The sequence below is a fragment of the Hippopotamus amphibius genome, chromosome 10, assembly GCF_030028045.1.
Source record: "Hippopotamus amphibius kiboko isolate mHipAmp2 chromosome 10, mHipAmp2.hap2, whole genome shotgun sequence".
Classification (NCBI taxonomy): Eukaryota; Metazoa; Chordata; class Mammalia; order Artiodactyla; family Hippopotamidae; genus Hippopotamus; species Hippopotamus amphibius.
Genome location: NC_080195.1, coordinates 25681668 through 25700937, shown reverse-complemented (window position 1 = coordinate 25700937; position 19270 = coordinate 25681668). Strand labels below are relative to the sequence as shown.

The 19270-nt window shown below is 44.1% G+C and overlaps 2 protein-coding genes across 6 annotated transcripts in view; one reads left to right on the top strand and one right to left on the bottom strand.

Moving 5' to 3' along the window:
* Window positions 1–19270, top strand: part of FUT10 (fucosyltransferase 10) — a 69939-nt gene that overhangs the window by 17188 nt on the left and 33481 nt on the right. The window lies entirely within an intron of this gene.
* LOC130830230 (protein FAM118A-like) lies at window positions 750–2342 on the bottom strand. The gene has a single exon (XM_057697300.1). It carries the CDS (start codon window positions 2257–2259, stop codon window positions 1186–1188), a length of 1074 nt encoding a protein of 357 aa, XP_057553283.1. The 5' UTR covers window positions 2260–2342; the 3' UTR covers window positions 750–1185.

Sequence of the window (19270 nt, the reverse complement as noted above, 5' to 3'; positions counted from 1 at the left end):
TAGACAGTGGGACCTTGTTGTTTTTTTTTTTTTTTTTTGAAGATAAAATTTTATTTCTGACCAGAGTAACATAAAAGGTATGTTTTCCATGCTTCATAAAGAAAAAAAAAGGGCTTAAGCAGCTCTCTGGCTTCTCTCTCATTCCCTACACATCCCAACTGAAGAATGCCTCTTGTTCTTCACTTTCTCTGAACCTGCGGGGAGCTACAAAACCGGCAGCCTTGAGACAGAAACAAGCAGGGCCGGTGCCCGGGGCACAGAGCAATGCCCGGGCACAGGCTCGCCGCCCAGCACACGTCTGCCCTGTGTGGACGTTTAAGGTGTTACAGGCCCTTGACACGTTTTGCCTACTTCACTGTGCAAATCCTTTAATATGGGTCGTGGGGAGAGGATTTTAAGAGATAAGAACAGAAAGGTTGGACCTTAACCCATACAATAAAGGCCTGGAAGGCTTGGAATTTAACTAAAAGTTTAAAACTTGGTCTTGTGCTCCACTTCTAATTTCTCAGTTACCCATCATGTACTGCACCTGGACACTGACCTGTGCTTCTGAAAAGGCCCTCTGGCTCTTGGAGGCTTTACTTCTAAGCAGCAGTGAGACCCACCATTCTTTAGAAACAAAGTAACTAAAGTTACAGAACTCCAGAGAAGCCCTACAGGTCTGGTCATTCTTAAAACACCGCTGGCACTTGCAGACTCAGTGCCTAACACTGTAACAAACATACTTCTAATTTTTTTCTGCAGTAACAGATGTTTCCACATAAACATTATAAAATTGAAGTGTCTAGTGTCTTATTTTCTCTTTGGCAACTACTGTTGCTTGGACAGTCTTTACTCTCCCCCTTCTATTAGAGAAAAAACCACCTGACAAAGAGGGCGTCAAATGGGAGTCGGGGACACCAGGTACGTCCCTGCCCGCTGACTTGGTCCCTGAGGTAGTCGTCTGTCAGTCGTCACAAAGGATACCTGCCGTGTGCACGCGTCACCTCCGAGCAGTTCAACACAGCGGAACTCCCGCACCCAGCCTCCGGGGGCCGCACACCCACGTGGCTCTTTTGGGGTATTTGACGGTTCGGGACTGAGAGACCCTGTGCGGAGCTTGCTAACATTCCTCATCGTTTGGGATGGCACTGTGGTTACAGAAGGCCGGTTTTCAAGCTGCAAGTTTTACCGGTTTTAAAGATTTCAAGATCCTCCAGCGTCATCAGCATCTGAGTGTCTGAGTTTCTTTGAAACTTCAATTCCGTTTTCTTCTAACTTCCTCTTTGCACAGTCCTGGCATGCATTACCCAACAACGTGGTGCTGTGCACTCGATCGGCATCTGGACTTTGCTGTTTGCAGATCTGAGCGGCGAGGTCTTGCACATACCCCGGAAAATAGTCAAAACAGTCCCCGTAGGACACGACCTTAATCCCGTGCAGCAGCATGTCTGCCTGATGCTTAAAGAAATGGTCTTCGTTCTCCTTGAGCACGACCATGTAGTGCTCCAGGTCCACCTTGTCCGGCACCGAATAAAGGAAGAGGGCCTGGAATATCTGGTCACGAAGGGTCTTTCCGCAGCCCACAAACAGGAAAGATTTGGTGCGGTACAAGTTCTGGAAAACTTCCATGACTTCTGGGTCCTGAGTGACATCTTTATATCCCGATGGGTCCAACACCATCCCGCAGGGGTCTGTGTACAGGCCGTGAATGTGAAGAACTCCGTACTTGATGTGTCCCCTCGCCCACTGAAGGACCTTGGTCTTGTCCTTCAAGTCCAGAGACTCCATGGGCCTGCTCTGCTGCCGCCCGAAGATCTCCAGCAGGGTGTCGTAGTTGGTGGTTAGCACCATGGTGCCGCTCTCCATCAGGCTGAGGATGGACTGCAGCACCAGCGGGTTCTGGATGTGCTGCCCCAGGTTGTCGGACACCTCCATCAGGCAGTCCTGGAAGAAGTTGGGCTTGGTGTCGCCCGTGCGAGGGGACATCTTCCGGATCGGGTCATGGGCGACGACCAGCAGGTCCCTGTCCTTGGTCACCTTCCTGCGGAACTCGGCCACGTCCCCGGGGTGCAGCACCTCCAGCTGCTCCGCGGCCTCGATGATGGCCTCGATGCAGCTCCTCCACGAGCACAGGGCGGGGATCCCGGGGGCCACTGCGGCGCTGACGCCCGTCCCGATGACCAGGAGCAGCTCCTGGGGCTGTTTCCGGATGAGGCTTTTCAAAAACTTTCTGGATTTTTGTTCACTTCTGTTTGTTGTCTTTTCCACTGAATCCATCTGGGAGTCCTGAAGAGACTCAGAAGCAGTTGGTCAGAAGCGACTTCTACTCCCAGACAAAAGTTCTTTTTTTAGTGCCCACGGCGCCGCCGAGAAGCTGGCCGGAGCTCGCGTCCCCGTCGCCTCCTCCCGCCAGCGGCCCACGTCTCCGGGGCTCGGGGAGGCCGCGCGCCCCTCGCGCTGGGCGGGGCCGGGCGGAAGGCGGTCTGAGGGGAGGCGGGCGGCGCCGCGCCGCCCTCCGCCGCGACTCCCGGACCTTGTTGTTTATCTGTTTTATATATATTAGTATGTATCTGCTAATGCCAAACTCCTAATTTATCCCTCTGGTAATTGTAAGTTTGTTTCTGCGTCTGTGAGTCTGTTTCTGTTTTGTAAATAAGTTCATTTGTATCATATTTAGATTCCACATATAAGTGATATCATATGATATTTGTCTTTTTCTGACTTAATTCACTTAATATGATAATCTCTAGCTCCATCTGTGTACAAATGGCATTATTTCATTCTTTTTTATGGCTGAGTAATATTGCATTGTATATATGTACCACATCTTCTTTATCCATTCCTCTGTACATGGACATTCAGGTTGCTTCCATGTCTTGGCTATTGTAAATAATGCTGCTATGAACATTGGGGTACATGTATCTTTTAAAATTAGAGTTTTCTCTGGATATATGCACAGGAGTGGGATTGCAGGATCATATGGTAGTTCTATTTTTAGTTTTTTAAGGAACCTCTATACTGTTTTCCATAGTGGCTGCAACATTTTACATTCCTATTCATAGTGTAGAAGGGTTCCCTCTACCCTGTCCAGCATTTATTATTTGTAGACTTTTTAATGATGGCCATTCTAATCAGTGTAAGGTGGTACCTCATTGTAGTTTTGACTTGCATTTCTCTAATAATTAGTGAAGTTGAGCATCTTTTCGTGTGCCTGTTGGCCATCTGTATGTCTTCTTTGGAGAAATGTCTATTTAGGTCTTTCGTCCATTTTTTGATTGCGTTGTTTGGTTTTTTGTTATTGAGTTGTATGAGCTGTTTGTATGTTTTGGAAATTACGCCCTTATCAATCACATCATTTACAAATATTTTCTCCCATTCCTAAGGTTGTCTTTTCATTTTGTTTATGATTTCCTTTGCTGTGCAAAAGCTTATAAGTTTGATTAGGTTCCATTTGTTTATTTTTGCTTTTATTTCTGTTGCCTTGGGAGACTGACCTAAGAAAACATTGCTTCGATTTATGTCAGAGCATGTTTTGCATATGTTCTTTTCTAGGAGTTTTATGGTGTCATGTCTTATATTTGTCTTTAAGGCATTTTGAGTTTATTTTTGTAAACATACATTTTTATGTTTCTTACTGTCCCTGTAAGACCTCATTCAGGGGGTTAATTTTCACCATCCCTTAACTGGAAACTCTGGCAGAGCACCTATCCCCCCCCCCCCAAAAAAATTCTCTTACTGTTTTGGGACCAGTAACCTGTTGTCTCCCATGTCAGAATGTAAGTCAGGATGAAGAGGGACTTAGTTTTGTTCACTGCTGCCACCCCACTGCTTGCAACAGTGCCTGGCATGTAGCCAGGCTTCAGGCAACATTGTCTCATAGATGGTTAAGTGAAGTTGGTGGGCAACCCTGGCGTGGAGTCGGGGTGGCAATGAGAACATCTTCACTGGGTCTTTGAGATGTTATGTAATTTACCCAGGTTGTGCCTGGCATTCTTGAACGAGTGCATTAGACCCTATGATTAAAACTCTGGTTTATTTAAGTTACATTTTATCTAATGTATTTGTGTACCGAGTTGAATTAAACACTCTGGGACAAGGCTTGTTTCAAAGAAACAGCAGAATCTGCCCTCCTTTTCCAGTCCCTAGAAGCAATCACTTCTGCTCTTTCAGCTCTCTGTTTTCTTAATAACATGCTTATATTGTTACTTCCTAATTTTGCAGAGTTGGAATTTGTAATGTTAGGCATTATCCACTGACTTCCCACAAGGGAACATGGGGATTTCAGTTAGATTGTTATTTCAGTGTTTATGTTATTATAACTCACATGATTGCAGTTCACAGCTCAGCTCTGTAGTATGGTTACCTGCCATGTCAGTATTTTTAGGGGTTTTCTTTTGGGCTGGTCACATTTCCCAGAGAGGGTTCTTTCAGTTCTCTACCTGGAGGGCATAACAGAGGTGGTCACCTTTTGGGAGCTTCTTACTGCTCCATCTGTAAACTATCACTTAATTCTTTTTTTCAGTGTGATACCCCTGACCTCAACTAGACCCTGTACCCCCTGCCCAAGAACCTTTTCTTTTGAACTCCTGAGAGTAGAAACCTCCAGGACTCTCTCAGGGTGGGGAAGGGACAGTTGCTCGGTTGCACAGAATAAAGGGATCTGGGCTTTTAATTGTCCCTTAAGCTGAGTTTTAAACAGTCCGCTGTGCTTAGTCCCATCTTCATCTTTACTTTTGGATTGCTGACTTAAACAAAAACACACAACAGAAGAGTTGTGAGGTTATGTTGTATACCAGGTCTTACTAAGGACTATAACCCAGGAGACAGCCTCTTAGCTAGCCTTGAGGAAATTGTTCCAAAGAGGTCAGGGAGGCGCCAGCCTATACATGATTTTTGGCAGGGGATACATGTGGCTAAGCACACATCTTGGTGAAAGATTACTGCTAGTCAAAAGGAACAGATATCGCAAGTTAATGATTTTAGTGCTTTTCTATATACAGAAAGAGGCAGGAATCTGGTTCATGGAAATTCTTCCTGAGATATGCATCTAACTGTCCAAGAACCTGCTTGTCCAAAGCACAGAGCATCCTGTTATCATCTTAATTTCCTCTCAGAATGTTCTGTTGGTCATCGACTGCAGTGGGTTACGACTTAATCCTTGTAGAACTGGGTGGTGACCAAACTCTCTTTGTTTTCCTTTGTTTACAGACTGCACCTAATGCTGTCAAATTCTTGAACATTCTGGGGGCTTGTGAATACATTAGGTGGCTCATTGGCCGTCCCCCTGCGTGCTTTAGGTTCATCCCTCTGGAGTCTAAGTCGGCGACTCTGTCCGCTCTGCTTTCCATCATGGTCGGTATTTAATTGTCTTTCTTTGCCTCTTTCGGTGTGTGCCCCCCAAAATACCTCCTGACTATTATTTTTATCTTTTTTAATTATTAAAATTTTTTTATCATTATCTTTAACTCCAAACCAAGGTTTAATCATGATTTGTCTGACAAAAAGAGAGCCAAGAAGGAATGAATGGACCCTATATGACTTGGAAAAAGAGGAAGGGAAGGTCCCTCTGGCTGCCCACTGATCCGAACCCCGGTGAGGATGCCATACACCCAGTGCTGGGCTGCCTAGAGTCAGCGTGGCCGTGTGGGGACAGTTGTGTTGTCATCTTTTCACAGTGGGAGATGACAGATCATCAGTCTTACTGTAAAATGCTCAGCGTTCTGGTGTCAAGGTCCATGATTGGAAAGTGAGAAAACCAAAACCTTGGCCCTTTTAATAGGAGTTGTTGAGCATTCATGTGGGTCATTCTTTCAACTTGTGTCACATTCATTTCCACCTCTAGGAAGTTTCTGGAAGTAACACGAGAGTGGTGAAGAACCGAACCAAAATTCTCTGCCACTTAAATTTCTAAAACTTGAGAGTTTTTTACTTTTTGGCCATACCGCGTGACATGTGGGATCTTAGTTCCCTGACCAAGGATCGAACCCATGCCCCCCTGCAGTGGAAGCACAGAGTCCGAACCGTTGGACTGCCAGGGAAGTCCCTAAAACTTGAGAGTTTTTGATGTTACTTGTTTTGCCGTGGGTGAGTGGTTCCCCAAACCAAGCTCATCCTAAGACCATAGGTGAACAAACAAACAGACAAACAGCCCCCTAAGTCTCTGGGCCCCACTCCAGACTTACTCAGAATCTCTAGTGTTGAAGACTCATAATCTGTCCAGATACATGTCAGTTTGTCCACGTGGGAGATTGGCTTGAGAAGCATTTTGCAGGGCTTTTGGAAGGTGTGGGGAGAGCTGGCCAGAGATTTGAAACCAAATCAAAACAAAACAAATTTTCAAGAAAGAAAACTTACTGTGATGCACTGGTTTGGCACAGCCATAAAGAATATTTATAAACGTAATAATGAAAGTGCTGGGTATACACTCAATCGAACATGGCTGAGGAGGGAAGACAGGTGTGTGTGGAGGGGAGGGGTGGGGAAGGGAGAATTAAATCTACACCTTCCATAGCAACAGGACAATAGGTATTATCTAAAACTGAGAAATCAAGAAATAGCACATGAAGCGTGTTATTTAGATATTTTTCAAGTGCAGATACAGAAGAGACACCTGAAAAATTGGGGTGGTGACCTCTGGCACTTAGAAATAGGGAATGGGGTGGGGCAGCACCCTGCTGTCTTGTGTTGTCGTCTTGATGAAACCATTTCGCATTTAAAGCCATGTGCAGGTATTCATTTGATATAAATAAAAAGTGAATTAACAGAGAAATTTCATCCTAGGAGGTAGTTAAGCACAAAGACAGTAAGAACAGCTGTTAATAAATTATCCAATTCCTAAAGTCTTTTGCTTTATCAAGATACCTTTTAGGAAGAGGGTTCATTATGCAAAGACATTCATATTTTACAGCTAAGGTACTCATTTCCTTCCATGACAGTTGCCTATTAATTTTATTTGATTTTCAGTCTTTCCAGCTAAAAAAATAAATCAGCTGAGTTTTGCTGGATTTAGTTGGTGTAAGGACAGGGCTGTAGCGAGCCTCATAATGTTTAGTTTTAAAGGTTGTCTGTTTAGGACCGGCAGTTCTCTTCCCTTTGTTTCTGACTCAGCCTTTTTGACCCTCTCTGGTCTTTGAGAGCATGTGGTAGTATAAAGATTAAAGGAGGGACTTCCCTGGTGGCGCAGTGGTTAAGAATCCGCCTGCCAATGCAGGAGACACGGGTTTGATCCCTGGTCCAGGAAGATCACACATGCCACGGAGCAGCTAAGCCCGTGCGCCACAACTACTGAGCCTGCTGCACTCTAGAGCCCATGAGCCACAACTACTGAGCCTGTGCTGCAACTACTGAAGCCATTGCACACAGAGCCCGTGCTCCTTAACAAGAGAAGCCACTGCAACAAGAAGCCCATGCACCACAATGAAGAGTAGCCCTTGATCTCCACAACTAGAGAAAGCCTGTGCACAGCAACGAAGATCCAATGCAGCCAATTAATTAATTAATTTAAAAAAGATTAAAGGAAGAGCAGAAGTGACTGAAAATCTGAAAGCACTTCTCAGGTTGGGCTTAAAAATCTGAAAGGAAGCACAGAAGTGACAGGTGCTCAGTCAGGCGCTTTTGTGCTGAAGGCAGCGGGCAGGTTTCGTCACTCCAGTTCCAGCAGTTTGGGCCAATGGATATGCTGGCCCCCATCCAGTGCTAAGCAGATTCTCTAACACCCAGAGATCCTCCGAGACCAGCTGGCAGCTTGTTCTTCAGAGCAGACACCCGCATCTCTCATAGGCGCCCCAAAATAAAACCAGCCAGCTTTAATGGATGCGTTTTCTTGCTCTCAAAAATTAAAAAACAAAACCAACCCCAAACAACTTCAACTGAAGAGTAAGTACAGCAGGAAATTTCTTGTCACAGAGTTTACATGCACAGTTTGATCCACCCCATCTCGATAAGTTATAGGGCATGGATTCAAGTCTGACCTTGGGGGGGCGGGGTATGGGGGAGACTCACGTGCCCCTGTTATATATAAAATAGATAACCAACAAGGATCTACTGTATAGGGAACTCTACTCAATACTCTGTAATAACCTATATGCGAAAAGAATCTGAAAAAGAACAGATATATGTATATGTATAACTGAATCACTGTGCTGTATACCTGAAACTAACACAACATTGCAAATCAAATATACTGCAATATAAAATAAAAATTAAAAAAAAAGAAAAGAGAAGAAGAAGAAAAGAACAGCCAGCATCTATCCATCTCTCAACTGGCTTTATGTTATATTGTTGCATATGTTAGAAATCTCCTGAAATATTAAACACTTTCTTTATTAGTGAAAAGACAACCTCTCTGAAGGAAGGAAGTAAACTACGAGTGCTGATAGTGGAAATGAGGACAAAGGGAAGTATTTTAGGAACAGAGGTTATCAGGCAGAAGTTAGCTATTTAAATAGGTTAAAGAGTAGAACATTGGACTAACTTAAGGTTTGGATCTATATGAAATAGGCCACATAACTCCATTTTTTGAGGAAATTCGTGATTTGGGAGAGTTGGAGAATGTCTCAGGATGTATCCCTTCCTGATGCTGGGGGTCTGTTCTTCATTCATTAGTACAACTAGCATGGAAGGAACATTTATTACATGTGTGGCCCTGTGCTAGGTGCTGAGGTTATAGTAGTTCTATAGCCTGATACTATAAGCCTGTCTACAACAAGCTCTGCCCTCATGGAGCTTATGAAATAGGTAAATAGGATGCTACTAGGCAGGGGTAAGAATTTTGGCTTGAGATGGAGTGATCAGGGAGGGCTCTCTGAGGATGTAACGTTTGAGGCTGAGTCTTGAAAGATGGGAGGAGACAGTCCTGTGAAGATGGAGGGAATTAATTTCAGGTATAGGGAACTGCAGACGCAAATGAGAGTGGACAGGAGTTTGATGTGATGGAGGGTCAGGAAGAAGGTCACTGTGCGGGGTACAGCTTGGGAGAATAGAACGGGATGAGATTTGAGTGGGAGACGGACCAGGTCATAAAGGCTCCCCAAGACAGGGTGAGAGGGTTGGATGTGTTCTGAGAGTGGTGGGGAAATAGAAAGTTTTAAGCAGGGGTGCTATGCTCTTCCTTTAGTTTTGTTCTGTTCTGATTGGTGCTTTAAAAAGGTCCCTGTGGCTTCTCCTTGGAGAATGGATTGGAATGTGAAAGTAGAAGCAAGACAGTTTCTATTAAATAAGACGAAATGAAGTGGCTCTGGACTAGGGTGGGAGGCAGTGGAGAAAGAAATGGGTAGATCTGAGATGTGATTTCAAGATAGAATCGATGTCCTGATGTCTTAGTGGTATCTATTTTCATTTCTGCAGGTGTCCAAGGAGAAAAATTCACTGTATATTCATTTAATTTCTTGGCCTCTCAGATACTTAGTTCAACCTCGTGTTACCAACTTACAACTGCGATGCATAAAAAACGCTGTTCATTTCCTTCCTGACAGGTGAAAAAAATAAGTCAGTAAGCTATTGATCACTAAATATTTTGCTTCCATAGGCATGTATATATTTAATCTGTAAGGTTATTGACATCTGCATATTTTACTTTCCTGAGTACAGACACCTAAATTTGACATCCACATCATTGGTGACTGTATATTTCAGTTGCATATGAGGAGCAGTGATTAAAATCTAAGTGTGCAAGGGTAGTCATATAATTCTCTAGAAACATTGCCTAAAAATGTAAATACAGATTCATCAGGCTCATTCGTTGACTGGTGAAGCCATGAGCTTCAGTAAGTTTACAAGAAAAACGTGCAGTGTCATTGTATGGGTCATGCCCCCTCCCAAGAGTCTTGAATTACCTGGAGAAATTAAGAGGAAAATAGAGCATTTTGTTTTCCACTTCATATCAAATCAGCATCTCTGGAGATGACATCTGGGAATCTGTGCTCTTTACCAGGCTTCCCAGGAAATCACGATGGGGCCAGCCTGGGGGCAGGGTATTGGGGTACAGCTTTTAGATGATCTCTTAGGTGGCTTCCACCACTAACATTTTATGACTTAATATGAAATCTCCAGGTTCCATCATGGGAATGTGTAGATGTGTCTTTGCTTTTACACCCCGTTGTCGCTTCTGTACGCCTGTGATTTATTTGATGCTTAGTGTTTGGTAGCAGAATATCCGGCTATAACTTCATGCCTTTGGGAAAATAAAATCCCCTTTAAAGACATCTTCCTTGTGACAAAGTTTCCAAGAACATTTTATGTTGAGACTGGAAAACTGTTTGTAATTGAAAATGTGGATTTTGGTGATTCTTTCCAAGGAAGTATGCAATTAGAGTATTCTTTTAACCACACGGGCACAATGTAGCCTTTTGGGAGTTCTTAATTACTCGACCAGTATAGCATCTGATGATGCCTGAAAACGTCAAAACCAGGGGCCTCCGCGTAGAATCAGATTCTTATTATGTAGCTGATGCTGAGAAAAAGCATGGATCCTGGAGAGATGAGATAGAAGTTTTTCTCGATTGTCTCCACCCAGCGGTGCGCAGACCCAGAATGCACAGCTTTGGGGGAGGGGAGGAGGAGTCTGCGTGTTGCTGTAAAACTATTGACTGAGGCTGGCTGGGAAAGCGGGGGGCAGGGGTTCAAGGTCATTTGACTTAGCTGCCTGCTGCAATGCACACATTCACAGATTCCTTTAAAGCAATCCATTTAAATTCCCTGTTGATCAATGACTGTAAAGCTCCTAATTTCAGAGACACAAGTCTTTGCTATGTGATTGGCTAGCATGGTCCAATTTTCTCTTTATTCTCCAGGCAACTAAACTCTAGTTTTTATTTTCATAACGTGACATCAAGCAGCTTGCAAGCTTTCTAGTTAAGCTGTCCCATAGTTTGAAGTGAAGGTGGATAATCACTCTTTCTCAAGTTGCCTACTTTCCGTCTGTAAATTCAACTTTCCAAACACTCCCTTGGGTGGATTGCCAATATCTGGAGAGGAGTTGAAAACATAAAGAAGAAATGAGCATTTTTGCTGCTTTTCATGGCAGCTAGATGACTGCTTGGTTTTTGTTCATCCTGTAACTTTGATCCCCTTAGCCGATGCTCTGTCTTAATTGACATTTGATACCAGGACACCATTGTGCTCATACAAGTAATTGATTTTCTCTGTTCCAGTTTTGACATATGAAGTGGTGGTTGGTAATGATGGTGGTATAGGGGGTGGTGCGTTTCAGCACATGGGAAAGATTTGCTAGGCTTAAACATGAACTAGATTCTTTCTTCCTTTCTTTCTTCCTTTCTGCCTTGTGGCATGCGGGATCTTAGTTACCCAACCAGGGTTGGAACCTGAGCTCCCTGCAGTGGAAGCACAGAGTCTTAACCACTAGACCGCCAGGGAAGTCTCTAGATTATTTCTTTACTTTTTAGTTGAGATCAAGTGTTTCTTCCCCCTTTCTCCTGCACTCATACCTTTTCTGCCTTATTTACTGGCCAGCATTTTTGCCCTTGTCTCCTCTTCCTCCTCAATTGTTTCATGCATTTCTGTCATTAACTATAGAATATATCTCTTTGTAACACCCCATCCTGCTCTATTTCATATCACATGATTCCTTGGGGGAAAGAAGCTGGAAGTTGTTTACACAGCCAAACTATCATTAAGCACTCAGGCTGGCATAAAGAACTTCTCTTTTCATGATCAAAGGCAGGTCAATTTTGTGTATTTTCATACTTTGCAGAAATAATGGTGGCATTTTGGGGGAGGGGGCAGGGAGAGGGTAGGGTGAGCTATACCAAAACCAAACTGTATACCCCCAATTTCTTGAGAAACCCTGTGGCAGAGTGGAAAGACCCAGGGTCTGAGAGTCAGTGAGACCGGGTCTGGATCCAGCTCTACTACTTGTTAGATTTGTGACATTAGCACCATTACTGAATCTCTTTAAGCTTCTTTTCTTGTTTGTAATATGAGGGTAAGTCCAATTTCTTTAGGGTTTTTGTGAAGTTTTAAGACAATTCATGTAACATGCACAGTGTGTTGCGTGGAGCATGGTAGATGCTCAGTAAATATACAGAGAATTATTAATATAACCTGAGTTACCATAATGTTTGTTCATAATATTCCCTTATTGTCCTTTTGATGTCCATGGGATCTGCGGGGATGTCCCTTTTCATTCCCAATATTACTAATTTATGTCCCCTTTCTCTCTCTCTCTCTCTCTTTTTTTTTTCAGCCTAGCTAGGGTTTATTGGTGTTACAGATCTTTTCAAAGATCTAGCTTTTGATTTTATTGATTTTTCTCTGTTGATTTTCTGTTTCCATGTTCATTGATTTGTGCTCTAGTTTTTGTTATTTTGTTGTTTCTGCTTACTTTGGATTTAATTTGCTCTTGTTTTTTGTACTTTCCTAAGGTGGAGACAATGTTATTGATTTTAGATGTTCCTTCTTTTCTATTATATACATTTAATGCTGTAAATTTACCTCTAAGCACTGCCTTCTCTGTATCCCACAGATTTTGGTAAGTTGTGTTTTCATTTTCTTGTATTTAAAATTTTTTTTTTTTAATTTTAAGGTTTCTTCTTTGACACGTGTTATTTAGAAGTGTGATGTTTAATCTCCACCTATTTGGGGATTTTCCAGTTATTTTTCTGTGCTTGATTTCTAGTTTAATTCCATTGTTGTTTGAGAGCAGACATGGCACGATTTCTATTCTTTTAAATTTGTTAAGATGTGTTTTATGGCCAGAATTTGGTCTTTCTTGATGAATGTCCCACGTGACCTTGAGAAGAATGTGTATTCTGTTGCTGTTGGATGAAGTAGTTTATAGATCTCACTTATATCTGGTTGACTAATGGTGCTGTTTTGTTCGACTATGTCTTTACTGAGTTTCTGACCGCTGGATCTGTCCATTTCCGATAGATGGGTGTCGAAATCTCCGACTGTAACAGTGGATTTTTCTGTTTCTCCCTGCAGTTCTATCAGTTTTTGCCTCATGCGGTTTGGCAGTCCGTTGATAAGTGTGTACATATTTAAGATTGTCATCATGTTTGTATTCAGATGAGCTAATACAAAGTTAAAGAGCAATGATAATAGGATTGTAATAGATTTAAAAACTAAGCTAACTGGGATGGTTTTGGCGTAAAGAAGATTTCTCTCCTTTTGGGTAGGTTACTGTCTCTCTTGCTGGTCCAAATCTATCTGTTTTGGGGGAGAGTAGAACTGTTGCAGAAGAAAAGCTTGACATTCGTATTCAATGTTCACGTTCATAATAAGATATTTTCTGTAAGAGAATAACAGGCTTCTAAAGTCAGGCTGATCTCTTGAGGGTATTCTCTAAATTTTTTTAGCTCCCACTTTAACATAACAGGAACCAAGACTAGAGGACTCAGCTCTTAGGTTTCTCCTGTTGAGAAGATCAGCCTTCCAGCTGTGACAGCTTGGTCACAAGGCTTGCTGCTCCTTGGTAGAAGGAAGGGAGTTGGTGGGAAAAGAACTGAGAGACGAAAGAGGAGGAAGCTGGAGGCAGGGTTTAAATTTGCCCTTGCCAACCCCAAATCCTGCCTCGGGCTCAGATTGTGAGGAGGAGGCTTTAGAAACATCTTGATAGGTTGAGGAAGCCACAAAGACCAGCAGGTCTCAAGCTAAAATGTAGGGTCCAGCGTCGTTCATTGGTCAGACTGGCCCAACCAGGCAGGGGGCTTCTGTGTCTCGTGTTGTATGTCTCCTAATGGGGACGTGGGAAGTGCCCACCAGCAACGGCTGGGGGTGGACGCCTGGCCATGGCCAAGTAGAGTGTGCAGCGGAGACTCAGGCCCAGGGTGACCGGACGCCCTCGTTTGCTCAGGACAGTCCTGTTTTCACCTACAGGGCCAGCATCCTCTCCAGTCAGTGCCCTCTGCTTAAAAACATCCTAATTGTACCATAAATGATGTTATCCTTAGAGAGGTGTGCCCCCAGTGAGCAGTGAGGGGCTGAGTCATCAGCGGAGCATCCTCGGCCCTGGCAGGGCTCCTCAGGACCAGATCAAGAGTTACACCAGGTGCCAACGTCAGCTATCAAAGCAGCAGATGTCCACTTCAAGGTCAGAGAAATCAGAGGACACCACACAGGTTCCAGGACATCTTTTCTCCTGGCAGACATGGTCGTGGAGAGGAGGTAGAGAGGGAGGTAGAATCTGAGAAACCTGACAGACCTTTTACCTGCAGAGAATGGATAGTACCTAAGAGGATAGTTTTAAGGTTCTGCGTTAGATCAGACTGAATCCATTGTTTTTCCTTTATGCCCAGTGGGTGGGGATTTAGGAGCAAAAATGGATTAGTTACACAGGAGTTACACTCCATTTCCTCTGCAGCATTTGAACTGCAATGTGTGAGCAAATTTTGCAACCTGATTACTAAACAATTAATTGCCTTTTCCTGTAGCTTCCTTACATTCTTGGTGTGCTTTGTTTCCCAAGGTCTCTAAGGCTCTTTAGACAAGATCACTGTAAGCCTGGTAGCTAGTGGTCAAACTTTTCTAAAAATAATTTAGCACCAGAATGGAATAGGTACAGTTCCCATTTTTCACTACTTTATGTTCAGTGCTCATTCAACACGGTCCACAGATGTCGGCAGTGCTTCCTTTGTGATCAGAGTTCACCTTGTATCTGCAGTCCCTTTAAGAAGTGATCTTCAGCGTGCACCCCAGTGTTAATAGCAGCACTGTTTACAGTCGCCAGGGCATGGAAACAGCCTAACTGTCCACCGACATATGAGTGGATAAAGAAGATGTCATACACACACACACACACACACACACACACACAGTGAAATACTACTCGGCCATAAAAAAGAATGAAATGATGCCATTTGTGGCAACATGGATGGACCTAGAGATTCTCTTATTAAGTGAAGTAAGTCAGACAGGGAAAGACAAATACCATGTGTTATCACTTACATGTAGAATCTAAAATATGACACAAATGAACTTATTTACGAAACAGAAACAGACTCACAGACATAGAGACTTGTGGTTGCCAAGGAGTGGGTGAGAGAGGAGGGATGGATTGGGAGTTCGGGGTTATATGTATATATAGGTATATATATACACACACATATTTATTTATTTGTATACAACTGAATCACTTTGCTGTACAGCAGAAATTAACACAACATAGTAAGTCAACTCTGCTTCAATAAAACAAAATTTTAAAAAAGATGTGATCTTCAGGGACATGTATCTAAAGTTGCTAAATGCTTATAGTGTTTTTAAAAAAACTTTTAAATTGAGGCATGACATTCCTAAATTTCATGAAATCTTAAAGCACGTGCTTAAGATTGTTGATTAGTTTAGTGGGTCAGTGAGTCTCATTATAAACGACCTCCTTTCTTACCTGCTCTTTCCTTACCTGTTCTGCTTATAGGAAGCTTGAATGTGAAGGATTAATTCAAAACTTACAGAGTTGAACTAAATTTCTTTCTTTTTTTTAAAGAATTAATTAATTATTTATTTATTATTTTTTAGCCGCGTTGGGTCTTCGCTGCAGTGCACAGGCTTCTCTAGTTGTGGTAAGCTGGGGCTACTCTTTGCTGCGGTGGCTTCAATAGTTGCAGCACACAGGCTCAGTAGTTGTGGTATGTGGGCTCAGCGGTTGTAGTGCACCGGCTTAGTTGCTCCGCGACATTAGGGATCTTCCTGGACCAGGGATCGAACCCGTGGCCCCTGCATTGGCAGGTGAATTCTTACCCACTGCACCAACAGGGAGGTCCCTGAACTTAATTTCATAAACTCCATTAAAGTGAATTTTATAGGCTCTTTAAAATGTTGCATATTGTGAGAGGGGGCCAGTCTGAACTCCAGCTCCAGGTGCAGCCCATGGTCCCACCTTCTTCTCCTTCCTCTCTGGCCCACTTCAACCAACCTACGCTCCCCTGAGTGGAGGGCGCCCACACCGTCATTTTCCACTGGGGAGAGAACGGTCATGCTAGTAAATGTATGTAGACACATCCTTCCCTTAAACGAAAACTCGATTCCCTGCTCACCTTCTTGTCACTCTTTATCATTGTCCCTGTACAACCTGAATTCTCCAAGAAGCGCATCCTAAGCATCTTCATCTTCTCACTCTGACCCTTACTCGCTTCTCAGCTCTCCACTTGGGCCCCCCCTTTCCACTGAAACAGCTCTCGCTAAATCATCAGTGACATCCCTGTTGTCGGATCCTCCAGCTTGCTAAATAAGATGGAGGCGTTTTCTAGTCTTCTTCGTACTTGACTTCTCAACAACTTTTGACATCGGTAACTATGTCTTCCTTCGTGAAATATCCTCTTTCCTGTGCTTTTCCAACCCAGTGTTTCTGGTTTTTCTCCTTCTTTGTCTGTCTGCCCTTGCAGGACCCTTTTCTAGCTGGCTGTTGAATGTTGGAACCCATCAAGACTCATCCAGGGCGCTCTCTGTCTCTTCCTCTAGACTTCCTCCCTGGGCTGGCAGTACCCAATCCCAACAGCCTAAATGCTTGCTTCTTATAACAATATGTAATTAGAAACGGTCATGCCTTCTCTGTGATATAAAGGAAAGTAATTTATATGTAATAGGTATTTCAGGATGTGTGTGCTTGGCCATATGAAGGTGTAATGATGTAACCAAGTGCTGTGCCTCTGTGTGGAATCATTGGTTGTGAATGTCGGTGTTGTTTACGGAGACTCTGCCTTGTAGACGGACAGAGAGGTGTTAAACTGGCACTCAGTTACCTCGAGCAGTGATGCGATTTTCTGAGATGGTGAGTAGGTCTGGGTAAATATTAAGTAGTAGTCCACTTTTGCCTTAACTTACATGGTTCTCACATTCCTGTAAAATTCAGTGTAAATTGAAACTACGCAAGAAATACAAGCTTTGGTGTATATATGCTGGATAAAGTCAGATTCCAGGCTCAGATAATTAAAAACAGGTTTTTAACCTCCATGGCCTATGGGACATGGGACATTTCTTCTCTGTGAACTGCGCTGCACTTTGCAAGGTGTCTGGCGTCCCGGGTCCCCTCCTGCGAATGGCTGGTAGCAATCCCCAGTCACTGGGAGATACCCGCCCCCACCTCCCCACCCTTGGAAAATTCCCGAAGCCCCTGGGGGTCCTGCTCAGTGGCTGAGAACCGCTGCCCTGGGCAGTCCCCTCCTGGGCGGGGACCGCAGCCCATATGCAGGTAACACACACGCTTATTTTATGGGTCACAGAGTCACCTCCAAACTCCGATAACGGCTGCAGTGTCATCCGTTCATGCAGGTCAGGAAATGGGGGTCATCCTTGGAGCCCCCCTCCTCCTTACCCTCCATGGGTGTCCAGTCCATCACAAAATGCTTTTGATTATGTTTCCTAAATATGGAAAATAGTTTCTAAATGTTTTTTCCAATCGCTTCATTTCCTCAAGCTCTACCTTTACAGCTTTAATCCACCATAGCTCTTACCTGGGCCACCACAGTGGCCTCCAGCGCACCCAGCCATTCTCTCCCCCTTCCTCTGGCTGCACAGATCTTCCTGTGGTCCCTTCTAGTTCCTACATTCCCTCCTACCATGGACCTTAGGACACGTGCTGCCTGCCGCCTGGAATGTTCCTTCTCCCTCTTCATTCGTTCATTCCACTCATCTTTCAATCTCAGGCTGGGTCACTACCTCCAGGAAGCCCTCCTTGACCTGTCTGACCTCTCTATTATAGGCTCTCCTGGCATTTCATAACACGTTTGAGTTCTGGCCTTACACTTAATTATGGGATTGATGCCGGCCTTTTCCACTGTACACTTTAAGCTCCATGAGAACAGGGGCACTTCTGGTTTTGCGTACTATTGTATTTCCAGTACCTGCCACAATGCCTGGCATGCTGTAGGCCCTCCATAAATGCTGAGTGTTCCTGAAACTCGAAATGAGACTTTTGTGGCCGGGGTGGCGACCAGTTCCGTTTTGTGACAAGAGGGGGCAGCAGAGAGCTGCCAGAGGGGAGGCCTCTGGTTTGTCTTTTAGGTTAGAAAATGCTGTTTGTCAGGCTGTTTAATCAGGAGTAAGGAGAAAGGGAGGGGAGAACGCACAAGAGGAAACTGAGAAGCAAAAGAACAGATGATCCAGAAGAGAAGTGGAACCTGAGGGAGAAACTTGTAGCTGGAGTTCGGTAGAGGAGGCTGTTGGGGGGTTGCTGCTCAGATGTGACTTGGGCAAGTTTGTGGCTTCCTCCTGCCCCAATAAACCGAAAAGCCATAATGATGCAGATGGAGGTGTCAAGGAAGGGCAGGAGCCAGTTTCTTCTTGCTGGCCACAGCTTTGCTTGGAAGCATGTGGCAGGTGGCGGTAGTTCTACCCCTTGTGCGGGGGATGGGACTGATGAGGGGGTGGGTGCCGTGGTACATGGGAACAGGAAAGGGAGGAAACTAATATTTCTCAAGTACCCTCTGTGTTGCAGGCACGAAATAGTCCTAGAAGGTCAGAGCTGTCCTCATTTGAATGATGAGGGTGCTGTGACTCGGAGGGTTACAGTAATAAGCTCCAAGTCTTATTTGTGTGGCTAAACTGAGTTTTCTTTCTTTTTAAAAAAATATTTTATTTATTTATTTGGCTGCACTGGGTCTTAGTTGCGGCACGGGGGATCTTAGTTGCAGCATGCGAACTCTTAGTTGCGGCATGTGGGATCTAGTACCCTGACTGGGGATTGAACCTAGGCCCCTGACATTGGGAGCATGGAGTCCCAACCACTGGACCACCAGGGAAGACCCTAAATTGAGTTTTGGGGCTTGCCTTCCTCGGCTCAGAAACGCATGTTCTTTCTCAGGTATTCTGGTAACTTTTTTTGTTTTTAATTTTATTTATTTATTTTTATTTATTGGCTACATTGGGTCTTCGTTGCTGCGTGCGGGCTTTCTGTAGTTGTGGAGAGCGGGGGCTGCTCCACTTCAGTGCACAAGGTTCTTATTGTGATGGCTTCTCTTGTTGCAGAGCACGGGCTCTAGGAGTGCAGGCTTCAGTAGTTGCAGCGAGTGGGCTCAGTAGTTGTGGTGCACGGGCTTAGGTGTTCTGTGGCACGTGGAATCTTCTCTGACCAGGACTCGAACCCGTATGCCCTGCATTGGGAAACCTCTTCAGCAATGGCCTTCTTTAACTTATTGTGCCTAAAGAGAAACAGACCTTTTTCATTTTTGTGCCATGTTGGTAGATTCAACATTTACACTGGAAACTATTATCCCTGTTTATGGACTTGTTGGCTCTTGGGAAAGCAAGCGTACCATAAATATAAAATATTGCAATTTAGTCTCTATGAGATGATGGAGGTTCAGTAAACTTGTGGTAATCATTTCATGATGTATGT

What these genes read in the sequence shown, in the direction of transcription:
- LOC130830230 (XM_057697300.1), bottom strand. Translation starts at nt 2,259, where the DNA reads ATGGATTCAGTGGAAAAGACAACAAACAGAAGTGAACAAAAATCCAGA.